This window comes from Scylla paramamosain, chromosome 5 (assembly GCF_035594125.1).
Source record: "Scylla paramamosain isolate STU-SP2022 chromosome 5, ASM3559412v1, whole genome shotgun sequence".
Classification (NCBI taxonomy): Eukaryota; Metazoa; Arthropoda; class Malacostraca; order Decapoda; family Portunidae; genus Scylla; species Scylla paramamosain.
The window spans coordinates 30,527,814-30,555,055 of record NC_087155.1 but is presented as its reverse complement, the minus strand read 5'-3'; the positions used below and the strand labels follow the sequence as shown (position 1 = coordinate 30,555,055).

Sequence of the window (27,242 nt, the reverse complement as noted above, 5' to 3'; positions counted from 1 at the left end):
AAGAAAACGGAGAAGAACAAGAATAAGAAGAAAATAGGATAATGATGATGACGATGATGGTGATGATGGACAGCCAGGAAAATAACACCACCACCACCAACAATAACATGACCACAACTCCAGCCTCCCCGCTTCCCTCGGCTAATGTCCACCCCCACCAGAATTATGACGAGCAACTTTCACCAACACTTCGCAGCAAAACGTCTAGTGCGTTACAGAAAATTACTTGCCTACTTCCGCAACAGACACACACACACACACACACACACACACACACACACACACACAGACACTTCATCACTAACTCTTCCTCCACTTCTCTATCCCGCATTGCGTTATCCTCCTCCTCCTCCTCTTTCTCCTCATCTGCTCCACACACCCTCTTCTCTCTCCTCTTCAGCCTCCCTTTCTTCTACTCTCCTCTCCCATTCTGTAAAACTTTCTCTTCCATTTCTCCATGGAAGCAGTTTCCTTGACAAGGGACGGGAATGTCGCCAGAGAGAGAGAGAGAGAGAGAGAGAGAGAGAGAGAGAGAGAGAGAGAGAGAGAGGGGGGGGGGGGGAAGAATGTGTTTGGGTGTTTGAGGATGGGAAACAGACATACAGACAGCTAGACATGAAAATACGGAAAGACAAAGGGGCTCTACGAATCAACGAATTAGGGAAACCGTCTCTCTCTCTCTCTCTCTCTCTCTCTCTCTCTCTCTCTCTCTCTCTCTGTGTGTGTGTGTGTGTGTGTTATGTTTTAAGTGTATAGCGGCGGTAGACAATTCTTCTGCAATTCCTCTGATTCTTGGGGCTCATGATAGTCAGCCCCTTTGGTCTGTGGGGGCTTTATTGGTCAGCTTAGCTCATGGTCGCGCAGGCAAGATTTAGAGTGACGACCTTGCTGAGGCTCATGTCGACTCCCGGAGCTCCTCTATACAGTCACCGTTCAGGACAGGGTTGGTGGGAAGAGCGTGGATGTTTTTCAGCCACTTGGTTGGCAATACCTTGAAAAAATGGCCAGCTTCCAACAGCACTTAAACGCCAGGCATCCAGATCATCGTGTCCGAGCGCTGTGTGTGTGTGTGTGTGTGTGTGTGTGTGTGTGTGTGCGCGCGTCGTGCGAAAAAAAAATTGCCTGTGTTTACCAAGATATTAAAGAGGTGATGAGATGTGTACAGGTATGAGTGGAGGGCGGCATTCCTGTGTGTGTGTGTGTGTGTGTGTGTGTGTGTGTGTGTGACTGTATGATGAAGCTGGTACGTGGTGAGAAGTTTTTGATATCCTTTGTCTTTCTTTGGCGTGAGTAATAATAATAATGTTAATAATAATAATAATAATAATAATAATAATAATAATAATAATAATAATAATAATATTATTATTATAATAATAATAATATGAAGAAGAAGAAGAAGAAGAAGAAAGTCCATTCCCTTTATTATTAGTATTTTGGATCTTTATTTTCCATACATCACATAAACCAACATGAACACTAACGACAACATTACCACCACCACCACCACCAATACTACCACCAACAATAACAACAAAAAAATAACCACATTAAACTTGCACAACACTTACAAAATACATCCTTCATATACTTGCCAACCCTTACCTTCCATTTTTTACAAACTCCACACCCTTACAGTCCCCTCCTCATATGCCATCCTCATTTTTCTCTCTCTTGGTCTATTATCCACTGTTTTCCTCCACATCAGCTTCTCTCTCATAGCCTTCCTTTATTCCTCGCTTCATCTAGCAATGCCAGTTTTGTAATCACGAGATCAAGAAAAAGACAGAGAAAATGAAGAAATGGATCTGAAGCGGAACTGCAAAGACTGTAAGGAGATGTAATAGGAAGAAATAACTGGAGCGGACTCATAACGCCAACCTTCTGGTAGCAGAGGCCACACAGAAAAGGAGGGGAAAGGAGAAAAGTGCGAATGAAAGCAAACCGAACCATCTTTGTACGACTCAGCTCAGGGGAGAAATTGAAGTGTGGACATTGTATTTACACTATCGATCTATCCCATCAAACTCTGAACTCTCATTAGATTATTTTTTTTTTTCCGAGATGATTAATGGATAGATTCTCATAGATGTTTTTTCCTCATTCACGATCCAGAATCATTGTTAGACTATTGATAAAATCATGAAAACAGCCTCAAAACCTTTGTCAGCTGCCACTAGTGTCTGTCAGTTGTCGAGGTAAGACGCCGGAACGTTTGAGGCCATGTTCCAAGTATAGTGCTGATGGGCACTTGCTGCACATCGGGTTACAGAGAATGTTGAAAAAAGACATTACATTTTCAATAAGATGAAAAGTACCGAAGTCATAGTGAACACCTGTGAAAAGAGTTAAACAGTGGGGCATGTTTGCGTGCGATGAGGGTGACGATCGAAAGAATGGCAGTGTCCACTTCCTCGCTGGCCCTGTCGTAGGAGCTAATCATGTTTTGGAAAGACGGCCAGACAGTCATGTGATGCATAACACCAGGACGGCTTTTGACCTGTCATGAGGCATCAACACCAACGACAATGAGCATAAATGGAACAACAACAGCAACATCATCATCAACAACAATAATGATAAATAATAATAACAGTAACAATAATAAGGTAGCCGCATAATAATTTTCCTTCGTTTCTGCGAGCCACCCTGGATTGGAGGCGAGCTTGGAGCGCTGCGAGCCACCTGTCCATAGCAGCATTTAATCAACTCAGAGTAAACCTTAAGCACTAATAGTCATCATGCACATGACTTTCTAATAAAGTGAGTGACATGGTGTGGCATTCTCAAACAAAATTATTTATATTACATTTACTTTAAAGGTAAAACCATGTTTTTATTACTTTTGTTGTGCTCTTTCCCTTGAGTAAATAGCTAGAGATAAAACTAGATATTTGTGTCAGTGGCCGCACACCTCACGACTTGTCTTCCTCACCACATGGAGTCATGACGTGACCTGAGGCCAGCAGCCTGCCAGGCCACGCTAGCGTTGCTGTCACGGCCACACACTCACACCGGCACACCACCCACAGGGCCTGCCTATTGCTACTTTTCCCTGAACATGGCGACTATGAATCCTACAGCAAGAAAATCCCGTTATATGTTTTTTTGTGAACAACATGATATACCTTTTCTTGTGGACGGTCAAAAGGATGGAGTACTGGAACTTGGAAACTTGTGGGAGTCCGGCGGAACAAGCTGCAATCTGGCGTGGCTGGCGTGCAGAGAATACCCTCCTATCGACACGCGAGCTGTCCAGCGACTGCCGAGTGCCGACTGGCGCCGAGGGCCACGCGCGGCGCCAGCTTCCGCCACTAGTCCTTTATGTCCTTATTATTTGACATTTCCGTATCCATTCTTCCGTAACCTGCATGGTTTAAATAGCTTGATGCATCTAAATAGTTTTATTCATCCTAATAAGTTGCATGATTTATAATTATTGAAATCTCACATGGTAGCGGAGGACTCGTCTTTTCAATGACAACATATAGTTTTAGATTACCTAGATTCTTGATATAATGTCAGGCAAGACATTTAATGTTCATTACATTATAGTTTAACTACTCCCTCAGTAAATAAATATAATTTATGGAGTTTTAAGGCCTTATTCTACTTTCTTTTATTTTAAAATTTATTTATTTACTATTTTATCTAGGACTTTTTTTTTCCGAACGTCCGAGGCTCCATACGTAATGAGTTCATCGTCTTTTTTTTTTTTTTTTTTTTCCAGTCATTTAGCCTAGTAGATAGCATACACACATTCTTAGCACAAACATTGACTAGCTGTTCTTGCCAAAATAAGTTGCTGATTTAAGGAGGCCAACAATGCTGCATTTCCTTCCTACCTTGAGTTACGAGTTAAAGGAACCATCGTTTAGAATTGCTCATGGATAGTAAGATTTTCTCGTAGTAATGAATTGGAATATACTATTTTTTCCCTCGAAAGTAGCAGAGCTATGGAATCAACCATATTCATTTTTTAGTCATATTTTCCCTATGAAGACTATTGTTTGTGTCAACTGGACGCTTAGCGATGCTCTCTTTTCTTATTTTAGTTGACTCTGACTTTAACTTATTATTCAGTCATGTCTTGATTTAACTTTACGTTTAAACCTATTCCTCTCGAATAAAAATTTTGAGGTAATAAGCAAGGATTTTCTATGCCATTCATTTTTACGTTGTTTCCGCATTAGCATTTTGGGAAGTCATCAATGGGCGGGAAGGAATCGGATGCGGGCCAGCTGTTCACCCCCGGGAGGGAGAGAGGAGCAGCAGGACCATGAGTAAGGTGGCGTACCATGACGACCTCGAATTTCCCTTCTGCGACGATGTAATCAAATATGAGAAACTTGCAAAGATCGGCCAAGGGACATTTGGGTGAGTATGATAAGACAGGAGCTTTGGAGGCTGCGTGAAGTGTATATTGGCCATACCTGTTGGTATGCTGTGTGACTAATTTCCGTTTTGTTACAGAAGTGTATATTTTCCTTACTTAAGCATATCAGTTGGGATCTAGAACTTACATTTGAGAGGTCTTAAGACCGTATTAACCCTGTAACTGTGGCGCACAGATGTGGGTAAATAAGGCAGGCAGGACTTGCATCATGTGAACTGTGGGCTGGCGTACCAGCAGCTACAGGCTACCCCACTTATTTCTCGGATTGAGCCTGACTTTAGCAGTTGGGTAGCCAACCAGGTAAGTAAGTAATGTGGTCACTTACCTGGTTTTTAACTGGTTGGGCTCCCAAGAGGAAACCTCAGCACGGCTAGGATGCCAGCCCTAAAAATAATTACCAAGGAATGCATAGCAATAAAAAGGGCTGGAAAGTGTGCTATAAACCCAGAACAAATGTCAAGGATATATCAGGCAGATTAGCAGCAGAAATCAAATCCCTTCTTAAAACTATCAAGAGAATCTGCTTTTGTCACATTGATGGGAAGTGAGTTCCAGACTTTCATCTCTGATTGAAAGGAATCTCTGCCTGGCATCACAATGCTGGTAAGGAACAAGGATTTTGTTACGATGTTCTCTTGTGTCAAGAGTAAGAGCCAAAGTTAATAAATCAGTTGGAGAAATTGGGGAGACGTGAAAAATCTTCCAGCACTTAATAAGGTCAGCCTGTAACAGTACCCTTCACTGAAAATAAGTCCAGATACAAGAGGCTGAGCATATGACATATTCTTGAGACCCTGAATTCTCTCTGTCCACTGTTGTATTGATTTTAGCAGCTTTAAGGCCCATTCATACACATCAGTGACATATCAGTGCCATGTCAGTACAGAGTCAGTTAAATTTGTGAAGGTTCAATGATGTCTGTTTACACACTTCAGTACTGTGTCAGCGATTTCCAAGATGACAGTTTTTAGACATTGAATTGGCAATGATTACCATAATTCTTGATGAAGAGGAAGAGGCTGAGCATATGCTGATGAAAAGAAAGTGGGTACTTGAAGTGTGGAAGAAAAAGAGAAAAGCGCATTCATCATGCACAGCACTCGTCTGATGTCCATGAAACACTGAAAAATACCAGTGGCGATGATACTAAATTTGATGGAACGGAGATGAAACTGACACATTTTTCCTCGAGCCTTAAAATCAATAAAAAATCAATGTGTACTCATAAAATCGATTAAAATTCCCCTGCGAGGCATACTTTGTCCCCTCGCCACCAGAACGCACTGCTTTGCGCCACCCGTGGCCCACTGCACTGTGTTTACTCAGTGACTCAGTCCCGCGTGTGCACTGTTTATCGCCTGATGCCTTCATCATGCCTAAAGTTGTAGAAAAGAGGAAGCGTGTTGTGCTTACACTTATGCAGCTGATCAGATCAGCTGCTGATTAAGATCAGCTGATCAGATCAGCTGATCTTTGTTATGGTAAGATGCGTGAGTGTAGGGTGGTGATTGTGGACATAATTTCACTTCTATTCAAGTATCCGGCATGTCGGCGGTCCCGTTGATGCCGGATAAGAGGGATTTTACTGTATATATATATTTATTTTTTATTTATTTATTTTTTTGAACTGATACTGAAGCACTGAACAGACACAGCACTCACATGTCACTGATGTGTGTGAATGAACCTTTAAATCAGTAACATAAAAAGTATTCCAAACAGTAGATCAAAACTCTAGAAGTGGGCATATGTGGGTAGTAGAGAGGGTGACCATAAATTTGGGGGAGCAGCAGAGTATGGACTTTAACAAATTGTTGGTTATTGTTTTGGAAGCAATAAAGCAGATGTGATTGTGATACCTTAAGGTTAAGTCAACTGTAATACCAAGATTAACAATTCTGGGACTTATGTGAAGTGGTTTGCCATTAATTTGGTAGGTAGAGCATGGACCAAAGGTGAATCAAAGGTGACAGGAAGAAGGGCACTGAAACTAATAATTTTTGTCTTGTCGTTATTAATTCTTAGATCCCAAGATTAGGCAACTGTTATGAGAATGTTAATGTCTCTTTGGACAACCAATATATGGTTTTTACCTGGTTGATTAATTATGTCTTCTGTTATTATCATTAGTTCAAAGTATCAAATCATAAGTATTAGTATCAAAATGGTCTTAAGTGTGGATTGGACAGGCTCTTTATTGTAAAGAAAACAAAAGGCTTTAAAGTTTCAGAAGTGGCCTAAATTTTTATCACAGTGTAGGCCAGATGGGGTTTGAAGGAAATTTCTAGCAACCTGAGGAAATGGAAAACATAAACATTTTTTGTCACCACAGTTTTGGATAGAAGACGGAACTGTACGCACCAGGATTAGAGACACAAGAATCTATAACCTTAAGTGAGAACTGTTACAAAGTCTCACAGTCTCACATCTATTACTGGACCTGGCAATATCTCTGTATACATGATGTAGTTTAGAGATGCTACACAACCTTTCCTAATAACACTCACAGGGTTGGCTTCCTTGCTAGCCATAATTAAGCTAAATCAACCAAACATATAACACAATTAAGCACAAATTTAAATTTTGCTATCATTGTCAAAGATAATGGCCATAATGGGAAGGATTGTTGGTCTAAGTGGAATGGTGATATCTCTAGCTGTGGCAAGTGTGCAGGGGATCACAAAGCCAGAGACTGTGTGAGTGTTTGTGTGAAATGTGTGAACTGTGCTAGACACTCAAGAACTTAAACCAGTCATGTTGTTAACAGTAAACATTGTAAGATATTAGAACTGGAAATTAATAGGATCAGAGACATGACTGACCATGGTTACTAGGAATATAAATAATATTCATTGTGGATTTATAAATATTCAATATGTTAGCAACAAAACTATTGAAATATGTAAGTTGATTACTGAAAAATCATTTAATGTTTTTACTTTGGCAGAAACTTGGCTCAGTGAATTTGATCAGGCTAAAATCCATGAAATGACTCCATCAACTCATATCCCAAGAAAAGCAAGGAGGGGTAGGGGGAGTTGGTATATTTGTAACAAATAAGTTTTTATGAATGAAAATGCTGAAATCTTCAAACTTCAATAGCTTTGAACACCTTGCAGTGCACTCCTAATACTAATTGTGCTATTTTCCTTGAATAATTTAGTGTATACTTAGACAGCCTTGATCATATGACTGAGCAAATTATCATTTGTGGTGACTTCAGCCTCAGGACTGATGATGAATCTGATTGATATGGCAGGGAATTTATTGACTTGATGGATTTGAGGCAATTTTATAACAAGGTTAGTCATGTGACTTCTCACTTGGGACATGTCTTCCACTTAATCTTTTGTGATAGTGATTAGGATAAAATTCAGGATGTTGAGGTTGAACCAGACTTTTGTATTTCTCTGTATCACAAGCTGATCATGTACCAAATTAATATTAAAAAAAAAGTAAAGACCAAGAAAACTATATTTTTTAGAAACAAGAAATTTTGATGGCAGCATTTTGCTAAGTAGAACACTTGGTATAATTACTGTACAATCACATGACACCTGTCAGCATGTAGATAGTATTGATAGAATGAAGGGGGGAATACCTAGACTGCATGGTTGCAATATATAATAGTATTTTAAAGAATGAATACAATGTCATGTGTCAAATGATTGAAAAAGTGATAGTGGAAAAGGAGAATAGCCCCTGGTTCAGCTCTGAGATTGCAAATACCATTAGGATGCAGAAGAGAAAAGATAAGAAATGGCGTAACCTGCATACTGAGGAAGCTCGGAATAGAGTACGTTATGGCAAAAAATGAGGTGAATAAATTTATCAGAAAAACAAAATGCACATACTATAAAAGGAAAATTGCTGGGATAGGATCTGATGTGAGGAGGCTGTACCTCCTTTTTGATACTTTAACAGACTTAACAGGAAACACAAGGAGGCAGAGGTTCCTTGATGGTTACACTGATGCTGATTTGGCTAATTAATTTATGAATTTTTGAAAGTAAAATTGCAGATATTGTGAGGGGGTTCTAGGATGCTGCACCAATACCCAGACAAAGGTACTTGCCAGACATCCCACTTATTGGGCTGTCCTCTTTCAGTGAAAATATCCTTGAGCAGTTGCAGTTGCTTATGAAGTGCATGAATAATATATTTTGCTGCAGCGATCCTCTCAACAAAGATTGATATAGCTGAGAGTGAAGGTTTCTCCTCCCTGCTGGATGTAATTTTAACACTTATCAATCTAATTATAGTTGAATGTGTTTCCTGAGAGTGAAAAATTGGCTGTGATAAGACCTACAGTTAAGGGAAATAAGGACCCACAGCATTTTAGTTCATAAGGACCTGTCTCCAACCTTTCATTTCTGTTAAAAATCTTAGAAAATGTTATTCTTAACCAAGTAATGGAATATCTTGTACAGGTTGATGTGCTGGCTGATATGGAATCAGCTTATAGACAGATGTATTCCACAGAAATTGCTTTCTGTCATGTTACCAATGATTTGTTGTACGAGTATCTAATGGATGATGGTAAATGTGGAGTTTTGTTATTGCTGGACTTGAGTGCTGCCTTTGACACTGTTATTCGTGATGTGCTGCTTGATGATCTGAGGGCAATAGGTGTAAAAAGGTGTACTTAGCTACTTTAAGAATTATCCTCAGAACAGCAGTTACTGTGTGCAAGCGGGCAATACTCTCTCTGAAAATTGTCCATTCAGAAGAGGTGTCCTTCAAGGTGGTGTGCTGGGACCTGTGTTGTTTTGTATTTATACTCTAGAACTCTCCTATTTGTTACAGGACTATTGTGTGACATTTAGTTTGCTGATTACATGCAGTTTTATCTGTGTTTTAATAATAATGAGGACACAGAAGACCTCTTTGTATCGCAAGCTGACTAAAGTCATGAGCAATACGAAAAACTAGATAGATGGTAAACCGTTGAAATTAAATGAAGAAAAAACTTCATGCCTAATAATTGGATGAAGTGGTCACTTACAAAGATTTGATGTGCCATAGAATTTTAATGTTTATGTAAAACTATTTATGTGTCAGAAAAAGTGAAGAATTTGGGTGTGAGCCTTGATAAACATATGAATCTAGTTGACCAAACCAATCAAACTGTAAAATCTGTGAGATATAATTTCAGTAATATTGCATTTATAATAAAGTACCTCAATGAACATTCCATCAAAATGTTGATTCATAACCAGGTTCTGACTGGCTGGATTATTGTAATTCTCTTTATCATCAATTGCCTAAGCACCAACTAAAAAAATAATGCAAATAATCATTGAACAAGGCTGCCAGATTGATAATCAATGCATCACCCTATGAAAGAATCATGCTATTCCTCATTGAGTTGCACTGGTTACTGATTCAGGCCAGGATTATGTATAAAGTTTGTGTGTTAACTTTTTAAGCAATGTTGACTGGTAAGCCAGAGTATATACGAAATATGTTAAGGCCACTTCAACAAGACAAACATTGTTGTTAGGCATGCATCAGAGAAGCACAAATTGCTGGAGCGCAGGTGTAACACTGACATTGGTTTTAGAGGCTTCATGAACTGTGCTTCATGGTTATATAATAGGCTGCCTACCTGTGCTAAGAACATTCCAGATGTTGTATTTAAAAAGCATTTAAGAACCTTCCTCTTTACAGACTCTTACAATCTAGCGGATAGTACCATCCTGGAGTTTTATGCTTTGTAAGCAGTTTGTGCCTGCTATTTGCACTATGTGCAATATTGCCCTTATTAAGCATTTCTGTGTTAATGCAAGCTGTGATGAATGTTATACATTCCAGCATTTACTTATATTATCATTATTGTCTACTTTATTCTTATATTGCACCATGAGATAATATTCCTTTACATTTATTCTTAAGTACCATTACTTTTTAGGTAAACAATTCTATTATTATTATTTATTGTTTTTATTATTGCTATGATTATTATTGTTATTATTATTATTATTATTGTTGTTGTTGTTGTTGTTGTTGTTAGTAATAAAATTATTTTTATTATTATAATTAGTATTAGTATTACAAGTACAGTGGAACCTTGGTTATCAAATGTCTCCATTTCCAAACAACTTGGTTTTTGAACAAAAATTTTAACTCACTTCAGTTGCTGTACCATAATTCTGTTTTTGAACAAAGTTACTTGATTTAAAATACTACAAGATGTAAAAAAAGCTGCCATTTATTACTAATATATAGTTCCTATAAATATTTCCTTCATTTTTATATATTTGAAGAAGAGACACAGAGGGTAAGACAGTAATTCAATCTTTAAAATAAGTTAAATGTGATCTTGTTGAAGAACCTCAATTTAAACCAACAAGGTTCAGTGCTCAAGAGTAATCCTGAGCCCACAGCACCATCACTTCTGCACAACTGCATTTTCCCCGTAGGCATAGGGACTATTTTCTTTATACAAGCACAAAAATATGATGACATGAGCTTCAGTTTGAGGCGAGTAAAATTACAAAGTTTAAATGTGCGCCCTCCTGGACTGTATGATGATCTGCTATGTCCCAGGAGCAAGATGTCTAAGTGTTATGATCGCCATCATTTTGGCTGTGAGTGAATTGCTTCTCTCTGTGTCACTCTGTAAGGCTTCCCTCACTTGATCAATGACAAAGAGAATGCCTGCGTGGTCTAAAGAATATCTTTTGATGAGTTCTGTGTCACTAGATTCATTTATTACATCCTTTCAGGATAAGAAAAATTCTAAGCTGGATATGATGTGGAGCAGCCATCTGAGCAATGGGAGTGTCAGTTAACATCTGCTAAGACATGGTGGGTGGGTGTCTGAGAACGGATTAATCTGCTTTTACATTGATTCCTATGGGGAAAGTAATTTTGGTTTTTTAACATTATAGATTTCGAACGACATTCGAGAACAAATTAAGTCTGAAAACCAAGGCTCCTCTGTATTAGCATTATCTTAATATCTGTAATTTTTACCTCTATTAACTTTATGTTTTCTTTTTTTTATTTATGTTTTTATAGAAGCTTTGCAGAGCATCACCTTTTGGAAGAATGGAGCTGGATAAACCAAATAAAGATAGATAAATAATATTAGACATATGTTGAGATACTCTTGGTGGATGGCTGACGGAAGCTTAACAGTTGGAAGTATTTACATGTATACCACTGGATTTGGTTAGGAAAATGGCATGCGGTGAGCAGAAAGTTGTGATAAAGTTTGATTTTTGGGTGTTCATTGATTTTAAGGACAAAATAAGGACGGTTGTTGTTGTTGTTGTTATTATTATTGTTGTTGTTGTTGTTGTTGTTGTTGTTGTTGTTGTTGTTATTATTATTATTATTATTATTATTATTATTATAATAATTATTATTATTATTATAATTATCATAACATATATCATGTTTCTTTTGATTAGATATCCCAACATTCTTGAAAAATTTCTTAGTATATGAACCTCGTTCCTATATAACATTGCAATCTGGAGAGATTCATTCTCTTCCTAGTTTGTTTTCCTTTGCTGCTTAGCTTGGGGTTCCATGCCTTGAAAACCTTAATATAGCTCTTTCAGCTTTGGGAAAAACTGGGGAATATTCGCACAGCCTCCTGCCTTGTCTGCTCGTATAGAATGCCAGCTTGAAGATTGTAGTTGTGCTACATTGAATTTTGTTTACACACTTTTCAACGGAAATATGTTTCAGTGCATTTTCTCAAAATGGATTCCTATTTCACGAAGTTTAACTTTCTCAAGAGTCATAATGAAGGTTGTTGTTTATTTACAATGCTATTTTGCATAAAATTTTAAGGTCATTATTTTTGTATCTGGCATGTAGGGTGACCCACTATTTTGTCTTTTTAGGATGATTCAGGTGTTGTCTTAAATGCTGAAATATACAGTAATTTGAAATCATGTTCTTTGTATGTTGTTTTCTCTTTCAGGCTGTTTCATCAATAATTCTGTAATAAGGACACATTTGTTGCATTTGGTATTGTACATTTTAGCTTGAAAACTTACCTTTGACAAGGGTTGCAAAATCTAATCCCTTTTTTGCCATTATTATGTGTTTCGTTGTACAAGAATTTGCCATACGAGCAATTCAAGTGGAATGTAACTGCTCATATCATCATGACCTCCCTGTAGTTACATCCTGCATTATGAAAGGAATAAGCCCTTTAATTCACTACCATACTACAAAGTAGTAATTGATGCTGTAAAGCATGCTCCTTACATCATTTCACTCTATTGACAATCTTTTGTCCAGCATTCTTTTTGGGAAGAAGTAATTCAATCTCATTATATCATCCATTCCATATATGATAATTACCTTTTTCCAGATACTGCTAAGTTTTCTTCAGGAATGTTCCATATGCCACACCTTTGTACTGCCTCATGCACACACCATTATGACCATCATGTTTGCCCACGTGAAGTCACGTTTCCATCTAACATGATAATCTTATTTATCTTGAAGAACAACATTACTATTGCATTATAGAATGCAATATTCACATCCATACTCAGATCAACTTTTAATAAGACATTATATGCTTATAGACATATTGTGTCTGCTGACAGTTAAACAAATGTCATTCTAGTGAATCACTTAGAAATACATCTTCTTCCCAGCTTAATCCCTATCAGGGGTTGCTGTTTCTAGCGAACCTTTTCCAAGTGTTTTTATCTCGGGACTCTTTCAGCTGATCCTTTGTCTCTCATGCCTTCATTGATGCAGTCCTTCCACCTGTTCTCTGTTTTTTTCTCTTCATGTTCCTCTCTCTTCCATTTCCATGACTTATCTTGTAACAGCTCCTCTCTATTCCTTCTCATCAGATGACTGTACAATCTTAGCCTTGATTCCTCAACTTTCTTAGGCACTTCATTGACTTATACTGATCCTTTTATATACTTATTTCTTGCCCTGTCCTCTGGTCACTCCACTCATCCATCTTAGTATCTTAATTTCTGCCACATCAAGCTTTCTTTCATCATAAAGTACAGCACACTTATTTTTCTGGCTTGAACTTTTACCAGCTTATCACATGTATAGGTATATATTGTAGAAAAATCTTACCTTTAATCATGAAACATAATTCTATCACAGTTGCAGCTGTAGACCTCATATATTATGCCTTCCATAATGGCCACAGATGGAAACTCCTGTGTGCTTATTAAATGATTTATGAAAAATAACATGATCTTGTAAATTAGAATATAAAAAATGCAGAAGGTTTAGTAAAAAATTTCTTTAAATGTTAACATTAATATTTCAGGGAAGTATTCAAGGCTCGGGACAGGAGGACGGGCAAGGTTGTAGCACTTAAGAAGATTCTTATGGAAAATGAGAAAGAAGGGGTGAGTTGTGTCTGTTTTGTTTTTTGTTTATGAGAAGATTATTATTTATATTGTTAATAATTTTTGTTTTCAGAAGATAGGGAAATTTTGCATTAGGCAGGACCATCTCCTTAGAGCTCTGTTCTATTCTGTATCTCCCTGGCCCTGATGTCTTCTTGTTGCATTGTCTGGGCTTGATACAGCATTGGTTTCTGTTAATGGAAGTGGTAAATCACATATATATCTTTGATGTGTAAAATGCTTGTGTTAAGCTGCCACCAGTCAGTATTCATACAAGTGTATACATACATGCATTTTATTTCTGTAAACAAATTTTCAAGTTTGTATTGTGCTAGGCATATGTTGCAGGCTTATATCACTATAGTTATGAACTTGTTTTATGTCCAAGATTTTGCCTTGTTGAGATAGTGTTTAGTTTCGACACACTGCCTAGAAACATTGGAGGCAACAAGGTTACTTTGTGATGATGATTTGCCAGGAACACCCAAATTATAATTTTTGGGTCTGCTCATGGGTTGATTGTGGGAACTGTACCAATAAGCTCTTGTCACCCAGTTTCCTATGAAATTTTAGGTTTTGGTGACACCTTACTCAGAAATTTGATGGAGCTCCATATTTCTGTGGTGTTTCCAAATAATTATGTAGTGTTAAAAGCCTCATGCATTGAATTAGTATAAAGTAGAAGATTGATTCTTTAACCTTAAAAAAGGCATAAAAGTTAAAATAAGAGCTCATGAATGTAAATGTATTCATGTAGATGCCTTGTAATAACTACCTGTGGGATGTGTCTGGTACATGTCTATATTCCAGGCCAGCAATTTCACACAGGATGGCCCAGACAAGGCACCACACACACGCACACATTATCATTTACACTCTTAGCCTTGTTTGTCCTATGGTCGAAAGGAAAAGTCTTGTGGACCAGTGATCTACACCCCAGAAGTCCAAGCACAGCACAGCTGGCCACACACATCCACAGCAATGCCCAATAGCATATACTGGTTTGTCCCTGCCACTTCATAATGAGAGTATTCCCTACCCTGTATTTACTCCAATCCTAAGACCACAGCAGATGCAGGGTATTTTCTATTGAGTGCCCTGCACTCTAACTGGGTCTATATGCTTTTGGCCTCTGCCAAGTGCACCCACACCCCTTCCCAGGGGTTGATGAGATAATTTTCATACACTCACCACTGTCACTCTCCATTCATCTTTATCACACACAGTTGCTCTTGCTGTCCTCTCTCAGTCTCCTCCATCATTTCTTTCTGTGCTCTCTTCACACAGTTCATCTACTCTAGGTGTAGTCTTCCTCTTATTTTTTCACTACACACTTCTGACCACATAATTCTCTTTACTAGTTTGCTGTCCTCTGTTCTATCCATATGCCCAATCAATCTTAACACACTGATCTGCCCATCCAGCCAACTCTCTCAAACATCAGTTCTTCTTACCTTCTTATTTCTTATTCTATCCCTCCATTTTATACTGTGCATACTCCTCAGACATTTTGTTTCCATTACATTTAACCATTACTTCTTCAATACCCACATGTTCCATGTTTCAGCACCTCATAGATGTAGACAAGTGAAAAGACTTTGTGATATCAGTTGTGCATATTAAATCACTACTACACAACTGCATTTTCCCAGTAGCTTTTCCCAGCAGCAAGATGTGTAAGTGTTATGATCACCTTCATTTTGATGGTGAGTGGGTTGCTCCTCTGTGTCACTCTATAAGGCTTCCCTCACTTGATCAGTGACAAAGAGAATTCTTGCCTGGTCTAAATATCTTTTGATGAGTTATGTCACTAAGTTCATTCAATACATCCTTCCTGGATAAAAAAAATTCCAAGCTGGAGATGTTGTGGAATGTCCATTGTAGCAGTGGGAGCATCAGTTGTTACCCACTAAGACATGGTTGACTGGTGTCTGAGAACAGATGAATCTATTTTACACTGATTCCGGTGGGAAAAATAGTTTCAGTTTTTTAACATTTCGGATTTCAAATGACATTCGGGAACGAATTAAGTTTGAGAACTGAGGCTCCACTGATATATATATATATATATATATATATATATATATATATATATATATATATATATATATATATATATATATATATATATATATATATATATATATATATATATATATATATATTTATTTATTTATTTATTTATTTATTTATTTATTTATTTATTTATTTTCAGTTTCCTATTACGGCCCTACGAGAAATAAGAATTTTGAAATTGTTACGGCATGAAAATGTTGTAAATCTTCTGGAAATAGCTCGTACAAAAGGTAAGACTTTTATGCAAACTTGATTTCTTTTAAATTAAATATTTGCACCATTGGTAACTGTCTGTGAACTATGAAATTAATAGCCAGAAATAAATAGGGGATCATAAGTATTTGAAATTTAGAGTAATGTAAATTACTTCAAGAATATTCCTTATATCAGTATATATCAGATACCATACTTGATGGTTTATCATATGCTGTGTCTTGAAAGATGCATTAAAATTTTAAGGAGACAGTATGAGGAAAAAAAATTTGTTAAATCTATAGCAAACACACTGTACTATATATATATATATATATACATATATATATATATATATATATATATATATATATATATATATATATATATATATATATATATATATATATATATATATATATATATATATATATATATATATATATATATATATATATATATATATATATATATATATATATATATATACAGTTTTACAAGAAAGTGTTATCATTCTCACTTGGTTACCTCCATGACTAATATACCAGTTTTGTTGGTATTCGGTGACAACAGGTTACTTTCATTAGTTGACTTGCAGTTGTGTTCATTGCACTTTTATTATTAGATAGTATTATTACTATTTCTTTTTAATGGGCATTTTATTGTTTTGCAGGACCTCCACCTCCAGGCCTTCAGAAACCTGTCAAAGGTAACATCACATTTTAAAACACAAAATTATAAACAGTATTCTATAAAATTTCTTTTATACTATGTTTGCAAGTTGTGTGTATGTGAAATATCAATTTATTTTATTGTTTGATCTGAATTCCACATTCATTTGTTAGGTTTTTTATGAAGTGTAAATTTATTTTATATTTAGGCTTGGGTTTCATTTCCACTCCTGTTCTTTTGTTAGACTATAGATTTATATGTAAGTTATCCAAGTTTTGTAAATGTTGGATCACAACTTGTTTTCAGTTGCAACTTTTTATTTATTTATCTATTTATTTACTTGCATATTTATTTTCCACATAAGATGCTCAATTTCACTATTTAAATGAGATTATGAGCATAAAGTTAGTTTTGCATAATTTGAATAGTTTGATCCTATATGGATAATGTTGAATATATTGTTCTGTGCTGCAAGTCTGTGTAAACCAATTATTTCAAAATATGTTGAGATAGTCCTACTACTTTGAGTTCAAGACTACTGGTCTTGAACTCAAAGAGATCAATGTGTATTGCCTCAAACTCATGCACAACCAAAACATACTCAGTACATTGAAATACTGAGAAGCTGACATGGAAGCACAAATAACTTGGAGCTTTGGGAGAAAGGTGCCATGCTGAGGATTGAACCCATGATTCAAGCATGAAAGTGCGGCATATTACTGATTTAGCAATGGGGTGCACCTCATGCCCAGCCTGGGTTGTGCTTTTATATTTGTGTTATTACATAACTTAGATCAGTTGTTTGAGATTTCACAAGTGTTAAGTGGTTCGAGTGGGACTGAGATGCCTCTGACCCAGAGGACATCACACTGCTGCCTTCTGCATTCCCACTTATATTGTCTCAAATTAGAGCACAACCAGAACACACTCAGTATATTGAAATACTGAACATTTCATCTGGATGCTCATATGAATATGAGCTTAGGGAGCAAAATGTCATGTCAGGGATTGAACCTAGGATGATGACCCGTGCATGTTAGATTGAGCAGTAAGGTGTTTGGGTCATTATAAGCATATATGATACATACAATACCAATTTAATAAACTATTGAAGCACACTTTGTAAGTATGCAGGGAAGCTACAATACGTATGCAAACTTACAATGAACAAACTAAAAAAAATGAAAGAATTAATAGTTGTATGAATACTGCATCATTCCAAATATAAACAAACAATTGACTGTTGGTGGTGAGAGGCAAACTCTGTTGCTGAATACAAAACTAAGAATGGCTTTATGAACTACATATTTCATATCCTTACACACCTACATGGATTAATGGAGACTTTATGAATTACTTTTTCGTCACAAGTCAATGGATTATACTGAACTGTGAATTACTGAAACACAGGTTAACAAGGTTTTACTGTATAATTGCAGTATTAGTGTAATTCTATTTTTTTCTTGTCAATACACACTTGTGTCATTTGAAATTTATCTAAATTTTTATAAGTCAAAAGGTGAGTGTACATAGAAATTATATTTTTGTAATCTTATTTTCATCTGTAAAAGCTCATAATCAGTAACCTTTCATTTTATTCTTCAGCAACACCACACATGTCTAGTCTCTCCACATTCTTCTTGGTGTTTGAATTCTGTGAGCACGACTTGGCTGGTCTACTCTCTAATGTCAATGTGAAATTCAACCTGGGTGAAATTAAAAAGGTAAGGTTCATATTCCCTTTTACTTAGTAGGATTGGGAGTGGAGAACTGATGTATATTTTGTAAGTTAGAAATAATTTTCATTGTATAAACTGCAGAGATCCCTTGCTGTGTGTTACATCAGCATCCTTCAGATTTTCCTGCAAGTTTTCACTGCACTGTTTTTAAAGATATTTTGAAATAGTATGGACCATTGACATGACAGTCACTTTTCCAAGATAATTTCATTATGTGCTGGTGTGTTGAAACTAGCTTTGTAAATCCAGCTTACTCAGGCACATGCTTTTTTTAATTCCTTCAAGGATGCTGCCTCAGGGACCTGTAGAGGGAGTATTTCTAAGGGTTCTCTACACCTGGCTCTTTTATTCTAGGATGAAGATGTTTCATTTCTGAAGATAATAGTGTTCTATTGATAATAGTGAGTCAAATATGAGGATGAGCTTAATGAATTGCCAATGCCAGTGAATGCTGACTTCAATTTTTCTTTATTTTCTTGAGATCTATTTGACATGTTGCAATGGTAAAGGTCGTAAAAAAAGTGATTTAGGTGGCATGTAGTGTGCAGAATGTTCACAGGAAAGTTCTGAGCTATGAGGTGAAAACTTATGAAAACTTATGAAACGTAGTGTCATATTTTCACCATGGCTCTAAACACCTTGCCATGTTTGTAAAAATGCATAGTAGTTGCTATATCAAGAAAAAAAGTGCGATTGTTTCCTGTAGTAGAAGCATGTGTGGTGATGATGCAGCATTGGCAGTCAGGTTGATGATATGAATAGGAAGGGTGAAGTGAGGGGACTCACAGTATTCATAATTTCATTTTCTCTTATTAAATATTAAATAAGATGGTTATAAATACATTTATAGATGGCTCCATACTTGATAAAGCAGTCTTCCTAACCCTTATTTTTAACTAAAGTGACATGTCAACTCAAGGGATTTTTGTAGGTAAATATCATTGGTCAGATGTCATGACATGTAAATTAAGCCACACCTTTCTCAATCCCACTCCATGTTCACCTCCCCATCCCCCACTCTCTCCTTGTTTCTACATTTGTCATACCCCCTCCCTTTCTCCTCCATCTAAGTCCTATATATATATATATATATATATATATATATATATATATATATATATATATATATATATATATATATATATATATATATATATATATATATATATATATATATATATATATATATATATATATATATATATATATATATATATATATATATATTTACAAGGGACCTCTGGACATAAAAAGGATGTGCACTTGCATTTCTGCCACTGCTGGTAACACCTCTGGAATGAATTTTCTGGAATGCTGCAGAGCCACATCATTTTTTTTTTTTTGCATAATTTCTTCTTGTGAATCAAACCGAGTTCCTTTCAGTGTGATTATCACTTTGGGGAAGAACCAGAAGTCACATGGTGCCAAGTCTGGAGAGTAGGGAGCATGTTGGACAATTGGTGTGTTGTTCTTGGCCAGGAAGCAATTGATCTGGTGGGCAGAATGAGCAGGTGCATTGTCTTGGTGAAGTTGCCAGTTCCTCACTGCTCACATGTTTGGCTGCTTCTGATGCACAGCATTTTGTAGGTGATGTAGAACCTCCAGATAGTACTCTTTATTTATTGTTTGGCCTTGTGGTGTGTATTCATGATGACTCTTTGACTCCTATGGCAGGAGTCAAAGAAACAAATCAACAGTACCTTAACTTTACTGTGAACCTGCTGTGCTTTTTTTGGGGTCTTACTGATGTTGCATGCTTCTACTGAGAGGACTGGAATTTGGTTTCTGGGTTGTAACCATAAACCCATGTCTCATCACCAGTGATGATGGTCTTCATGAAGTCTGAGTCATGGTTAGCACTGTCCAACATATCTTGAGAGATTTCCATGTGGAATTGCTTCTGTTGTTCAGTCAGCACCTTGGGGACGGGTTTTGCACACTCTCAGCATGCACAAGTTCTCTGTTACAATTGAATGTACTGATCCTTTACTTATACCCACTTCTTACACAATTTTGTGGATTGTTACAAGATAGTCTTCCATCACTAGTCGCTGAACCTTCTCAATCAGCTCCTTGGTCCGGCTTGTGGGTGGCCTGCCTGAGCGTGACTCACTTTCCACTGAGGTGCAGCCATCTTTGAACCGATTGTACCACTCCTTGATCTGTGTTCGCCCCAAGGCATCATCACCAAAGGCCTGCTACATCTTCTGAATGGTTTCAGTTTATGAATCACCAAGCGTCTGGGAAAACTTTATGCAATACCCCTGCTTCATGCATTCAGTCATATTGCAGGAGAGTGAAAATTCAATAAGTGTGTACAACACTTCACTCTGATCTTACCAGCTTGAAACTGACACAGCCTACTGCTGCAGAACTCTCCATGCACGCTTATGAGAGGTGGTGGCACTCCTACTACAGGATTTCACCCACACTCCATTAGTTTTCGTGGGAAATATAAAGGTTGGATATTTTTTTAATGCATCTCATATATATATATATATATATATATATATATATATATATATATATATATATATATATATATATATATATATATATATATATATATATATATATATATATATATATATATATATATATATATATATATATATATATATATATATATATATATATATATATATATATTGGGGGGTAGGGTTAAAGGCTACAGGACGGTGTCTCCCCTTTTGTAAGTCTGAGTGACAACTTAGGTTACATTATGCCCACCTTTGTTTAGTAACTGGATTAACATTAGATCGTAGGTATTGGGGTTATATTATTTATTTCTAGGAAATAAGTTTGTCTGAGAGAGAGAGAGAGAGAGAGAGAGAGAGAGAGAGAGAGAGAGAGAGAGAGAGAGAGAGAGAGAGAGAGAGAGAGAGAGAGAGAGAAGGTGGTGAAGGAGGTATGAGAAAGGGGGGAAGGGGGCTGTGGAAGGGGAGAGGAAGAATGTAGCTCTAAGATATACATTAGAGGCAGCTCTAGCCAATGACAGTTGCCATGAAAAAAGACGATAGATGTCACTTTTGTTAGAAATATACACAGGAAAACCGCTTCATCAGATAGGGAGCTGTCTATACATAGGGCCTTTCTTTACTTAAGTAAGGCCATAGTGGTGTTAAGAGTGTTTTAAGTGGGCTCATCATTCTAGGGGGAGTCAGTTTTTTTTTAGGAGTGCACCAATTATTCATGGATATTTGACATTTGTTGATGTCTCTGTTAACTAACACCCTGTGAATGTTGAGGGCCAAATGTATATTTAAATCCTTTTGCAAAGAATGGACATTCTAAGGTTTATATTAATTTTGTTTTGAGGGCTGAGTGTATTTTAATGTCTGGCTAAGACGGTATAACCATCTTTTCATCTATAAGTTCCCAAAATCTATGGATACATGAAACTTCTCCCATCTTTAGTGAACTAGGATACAGTTCTAAAATTGTGGTTACACAAATTTTGTACTCAGTAAACCTGTGGTTAAGATGGGATATACATATGTGAGTGTAAAGATGTTTTCTGATGTTATGAGGCAGGCAAGTGAAAAATTACTAGCATTTTAACATAATTTACTGGCTTTGGTGTTTATACTTAAAAAGGATGTCTAATTTATTTAAAGATGTAGGATCACACATGAAGTTTCAGATTATTAAATGTAGTTCTTATTTTCATTGTTTAATGTTTATATGTATTTTTTTTGCTTCTGCAGGTTATGCAGCAGCTGCTTAATGGTTTGTACTATATTCACTCCAACAAGATACTCCACAGAGATCTAAAGGCTTCTAATGTCCTGATCACGAAAAATGGAGTTTTAAAATTGGCAGATTTTGGTCTGGCTCGAGCATTCAGCACCAGCAGACAGGGACCAAACAGGTACTATTTATTTTTGTATCTTATTTTGTAAGAATAAAGAGTAGAGTTTTCAATTATAGTGAAAGTACGTTAGACATTATTGGAAAGTTTTCAGTACAGTATTAGATTAAAAAGTTAGGTAGGAGAGAATATGAAAAAAGATAAAAATTACAAGATGTATTAAGGACAGAGGTACTGAATAGTGAGAGTAATTTAGAAATTTTCTTGAGGTGTTTAAAGAAGGATTTCCATTTTGGAATGACACCAAGTGATAGCTTGTAGGCTATTGCCACCAACACCACCACCATTCTCTACCACACTTCTTCATTTCTCATGCTATCCATACATTTCATTCCACACATGTTTGCTACATGTTATATGTAACAGATCATAGTTGATTCCTCATTTTTATTTTTTACAGATATACAAATCGTGTTGTCACCTTATGGTATAGGCCTCCAGAACTCCTTCTTGGAGAAAGAAACTATGGTCCACCAGTGGATATGTGGGGTGCTGGCTGCATCATGGCAGAAATGTGGACTCGCACTCCAATACTACAGGTATAGTGTAAAACACTCATCTTCTTGGGTGTTATTTTAAATAATTGGAAAATTTCCATCATGTAAAGAATTATATACAGGCATCCTTACATTTTTAATTCTGCCAAGATATTTCAGAGTGCAAAACCATCTTCACTGAGGTAGGTTTTGCAAAGTGGCTTGTTGGAATTTATTTCTTAGTATTTGTTGCCTTGCTTACTTTTCTGTGTGGATTTGCAGAAAATCTATTTCATCATTTTATATGTGGCTATCTACAAAGTTTAAGTAGAGATAATGTTTTCTTTTTCCTCAGGGAAGTACAGAGCAACACCAGCTAGCACTCATAACCAAACTCTGTGGATCTATCACTCCTGAAGTTTGGCCTCTAGTAGAAAATTATGAGTTATATAACAAGATGGAACTGGTCAAAGGACAGCAGCGACGAGTGTGTGAAAGACTAAAGCATTATGTTAGGGATGGTCTGGTAATGTCTTGTTTTTTCAAGTTTTAGTTTTTTAGGCTTTATATCTATGTCTGAAATCATATATAAAGTGCTTACTTATTATTGATACATTTTTTTATTGTATTTTCATGTCATGGAAATAGTGAACAATTGTAATTCAATTTAATTTGATTTTTAATATTTTCAGGCTTTGGACCTTTTAGACAAACTTCTCACTTTAGATCCAAGTAAAAGAGTGGATTCATCCACTGCCTTGGACCATGACTTCTTCTGGAATGACCCCATGCCAGGAGATTTGTCAAAAATGCTGTCACAGCACACACAGGTAGGTACTGACAATAGTAAGATTTTTAAAACCTATTTCTTTACTGTAATGAGATTTTCACCAGTTTTTTGGTGTTGTAGCAAATGCTGGTTTGGGATTCAAGTCCTTAGCCACCCTTCTTTGTAATGTGAGTGTTAGAGGAGTGTCTTGCAGGAGTAAAAGGCCCTCAGTCCTGCCCTCCTGTAAATTGTGTGTGTTGTTTGAGTATATATGGACTCTGACCATACCAGATATACATAGAAGTGGCCTTTATCTAAGCCAGAGGTGTGCAGTTGAATTTTTTATCTTTATTATTATTATTTTTTATTTGAATTTAAATTTTACTTATAATTTATTGTTATTATTATTATTATTATTATTATTATTATTATTATTATTATTATTATTATTATTATTATTATTATTATCATCATTATTATTATTATTATCATTATTATTATTATTATCATTATTATTATTATTATTATTATTATTGTTTTAATTAATTAATTAATTAATTGATTAATTAATTAATTAATTAATTAATTTATTTATTACTATTTTTTTTATCTAACCAATTCTGACTCTAACTCCAGGAAATTGTGTGGTTATAACTCTAACTGACTCTAGAGAACGTCAAGGTTACAACTGGTTGACTCCAGAACTGTAAAGGTTACTATTCTGACTCAGACTCAGACTCAGAGTCCTGCTATATTTTAGTGTAAAAAACAATGATGTTAAAATTGTCCCCACAAAAATATCCCATAAATTTCTTGCTTGAAAGCAAGTCCAACATTAATGCTCACATTAAATTCCTTCCTCAAATTTTTGAGAATTTTCCATGAAATGGTAAAACTGGTCCAGCAGTGCACCCAATTAATTTACATAAAAACTGATCCTGTTGAGGATTTGTTGTCAGAGACATTTTTACTGACTCCATCTCTGGTCAAAAGCACGCAGTTCCATGACTCTTTGACTTAATGCCAGTGCTTGCTCCTAATCCATATACAGTATAACCCTAGCTATCTGGTATTTAACTATCCAGAATTCTCAGTCAACAGGATTTTTTTCCAGGGAAAATAAATAAATAAGATAATATTTAAAAAATCATGAATATTTGAAATTGGTGCTGTGAGTACTCCCCACCACTTGCATAAACAACAAGTTTGTTAGTTGAGTGTTTCTGTCAGATATCCATACAGTTTCCTAATTATCTGCCTTGCCGAAGGTCCCAGCCAAACATAAACATAAACATCGGTTGAGTCAGAACAGACATCAACATTGTCGGTGTCAAAGCTTACACTGGTTGGTAGGCCTATGCTTGTGGAAGAAAACCCTGATAGTGATAAATATGAATAAAATTAGTGTTAAGGAACTAGTTTTACAGACATGTATATAGTAGTAAATAAGGAAAATTAGTGTGTACCCTAAAAATTTATATAAGGACATTCAACATAAGAAGGATATGGTAAATATGGTACCTGCTTTGGTGCACTCTACAAGGAATATACATACATAAGTACAGTCCTTTTATTTTATGTTTTTTTATTTCTTTTACTTTCATTTGTATCTGTCATACAAGTACTAGTGTACAGTATTTTTCTTTGGTTTTTATTGAAAATAAAATATTTATAACCGCAACACTCAACCAACTGGAAAATCCAGCTATCTGGAACACACTATCCCACATGAGTGTTGGGTAGCTGGGGTTATACTGTAAATAGAATAGAAAAGTGGTAAAGAAAATTTAAATAATTTACATACATAAATAATATAAATTAATGAACCTAAACTTTTACCCACACACACATGTACATCAATGCTGACCTGTTACATGAAAATACGTAAATTTTTTTTGTCTTTCAGAGTATGTTTGAATATTTAGCACCTGCAAGAAGACCAGGAGCCTCAAACCGACCTGTCATTCAGCCTAGGCAACCTGACAATGTTTCCTCCTATCAAGAACGTGTATATTGAGATTATTTTTAGGAAGTATATTGATATTTATATGTGCACTTTTATCTTAACTTGAAAGCTGAATAATTTCAGACATAATTATGAACAGCATAATGTGTTTCACTCAACTATTACTTGACTCTCCATTTATATTGGATGATATTTATGCATTAAAGGATTATGTGGGAGAAGGCAACCTAAGCAAGTGACTAAAGTTTCAGGAATTTTTACAAGTGGATATTTTATGTATTTAGTATTGTGATAAAGAGACAAATGCAACTCTTTTTGTGTGTGCTAACATGTGAAGCAGTACAGGGCATGATTTGATGCACCAAATAATTTTACAGTATTCATATTATTTGCCCAATTTATAAAAATACAAATGAATTGGATTCATATATATAAAAAAGTAAGTTAAATGACTGGTATTAACCCTCTTACATACCACATTTTGATGTGGTCTAGGAATTTGCATTAATATCTATTTCACAAAGATGTGTAGTTGTTATGAAAATAACTAACAGGCATTGGTGGCAGTGTAATACAACCATTACAGTACTGTTAGATTGTACCTTTTTTTTTTATGTGTCATTTTACATTAAGAAGCTGTGAGATTAGTTACTGAGATAAAAGAAAAATAAATGGTTTGTGTTTTTATTACTTATGGTAAAAAATACATGCTAGTCAGGTAATGTCAGCTACAACTAATGAACCATGGTAGTATGGCCTTCAGTTGAGAGAGAGAGAGAGAGAGAGAGAGAGAGAGAGAGAGAGAGAGAGAGAGAGAGAGAGAGAGAGAGAGAGAGAGAGAGAGAGAGAGCATAAGGTGCCAAAAAGAATGCAATTTAAATTTGTGGTATGTGAGAGGGAATAACTTTATACTAGTCATGTCATCAAGAATTATAGTATGCAAGTTATTACCATTTTGTGTTTTTAATATAGTTAGTTATCATTTGGAAAAATAAAAACTAGAACTCCCAGCAGTATTGGGAGACCAATGTGAGCTGACTTCATTTTCTTAAATTTGTATTTGTTATGTACAGGCATGCTACTGAAATATAATGATGTTATACTTAGTCCTTGCATGAATTCAGTTGTGGTTATTTCATACTTTCACATTCCCTGTTAGTCTGCTTCCAGTAATTTAATATTGTGACACTGTATGATGTTACACGTTCCTAATGCTTCATGTGTAAGGACTTTGAAATTCAGTACTGAAGTATATATGCATACACACAGGTATAAATTAGCCTTTGCTGTAAATGTTTAGTACCTATGGACCTGGTAAATCTTACAGCTGTACCAGATGGACCAGCCAACACTAGTATTTGTGTTAAGTGTAATGATAGTTACAGTAGTGATAATTACAATAGTAAAGAAAGATGATCATGGCAGCAAAATGCTGACATTATTTGACTCAACACTCAGTGTTATAGCAATGGAATGAAGTTGTCATATTACCAACATAGATACTGCTGTTCAAAATACCTTAGTAACATAGTTTTGAATGTATCAGGCACATTGGAACAAAATGTTTATTCACCTGTGGTCAAGACTGTCAGACGAGTGGGGTTCTCAGCCTGCAATCAAATAAAAAAAAATAATGATGTTTAAGGTCCTGGAGAGCTTGAACAGTATTTCATATCTTGCATTAGCCTATTTTGTGTACAAAATTTCTTATATTCTTTGTATTTGAATACTT

General features: G+C 35.8%; 2 protein-coding genes across 3 annotated transcripts in view; one reads left to right on the top strand and one right to left on the bottom strand.

Annotated features, from left to right (window-relative positions):
* The window catches only part of LOC135100821 (crustacean calcium-binding protein 23-like), a 42,746-nt gene extending 39,442 nt beyond the window's left edge, over positions 1–3,304 (bottom strand). The window contains exon 1 of one of the 2 annotated variants that reach the window (XM_064004188.1): positions 3,129–3,304. The gene's annotated coding sequence lies outside the window, so the exon portion shown is untranslated. The remainder of the gene's footprint in view (positions 1–3,128) is intronic. The other variant, XM_064004186.1, reaches the window with a different exon arrangement.
* Positions 3,305–4,219: 915 nt separating this feature from the next.
* Positions 4,220–26,360, top strand: LOC135100820 (cyclin-dependent kinase 9-like). Its single transcript, XM_064004185.1, has 10 exons — positions 4,220–4,377; positions 13,668–13,749; positions 15,965–16,055; positions 16,691–16,726; positions 18,295–18,413; positions 22,136–22,299; positions 22,700–22,838; positions 23,131–23,301; positions 23,468–23,605; positions 25,451–26,360. The coding sequence occupies exons 1-10, from the start codon at positions 4,280–4,282 to the stop codon at positions 25,559–25,561; spliced, it is 1,149 nt and encodes a 382-aa protein (XP_063860255.1). The 5' UTR covers positions 4,220–4,279; the 3' UTR covers positions 25,562–26,360.
* The last annotated feature ends 882 nt before the right edge of the window (positions 26,361–27,242 follow it).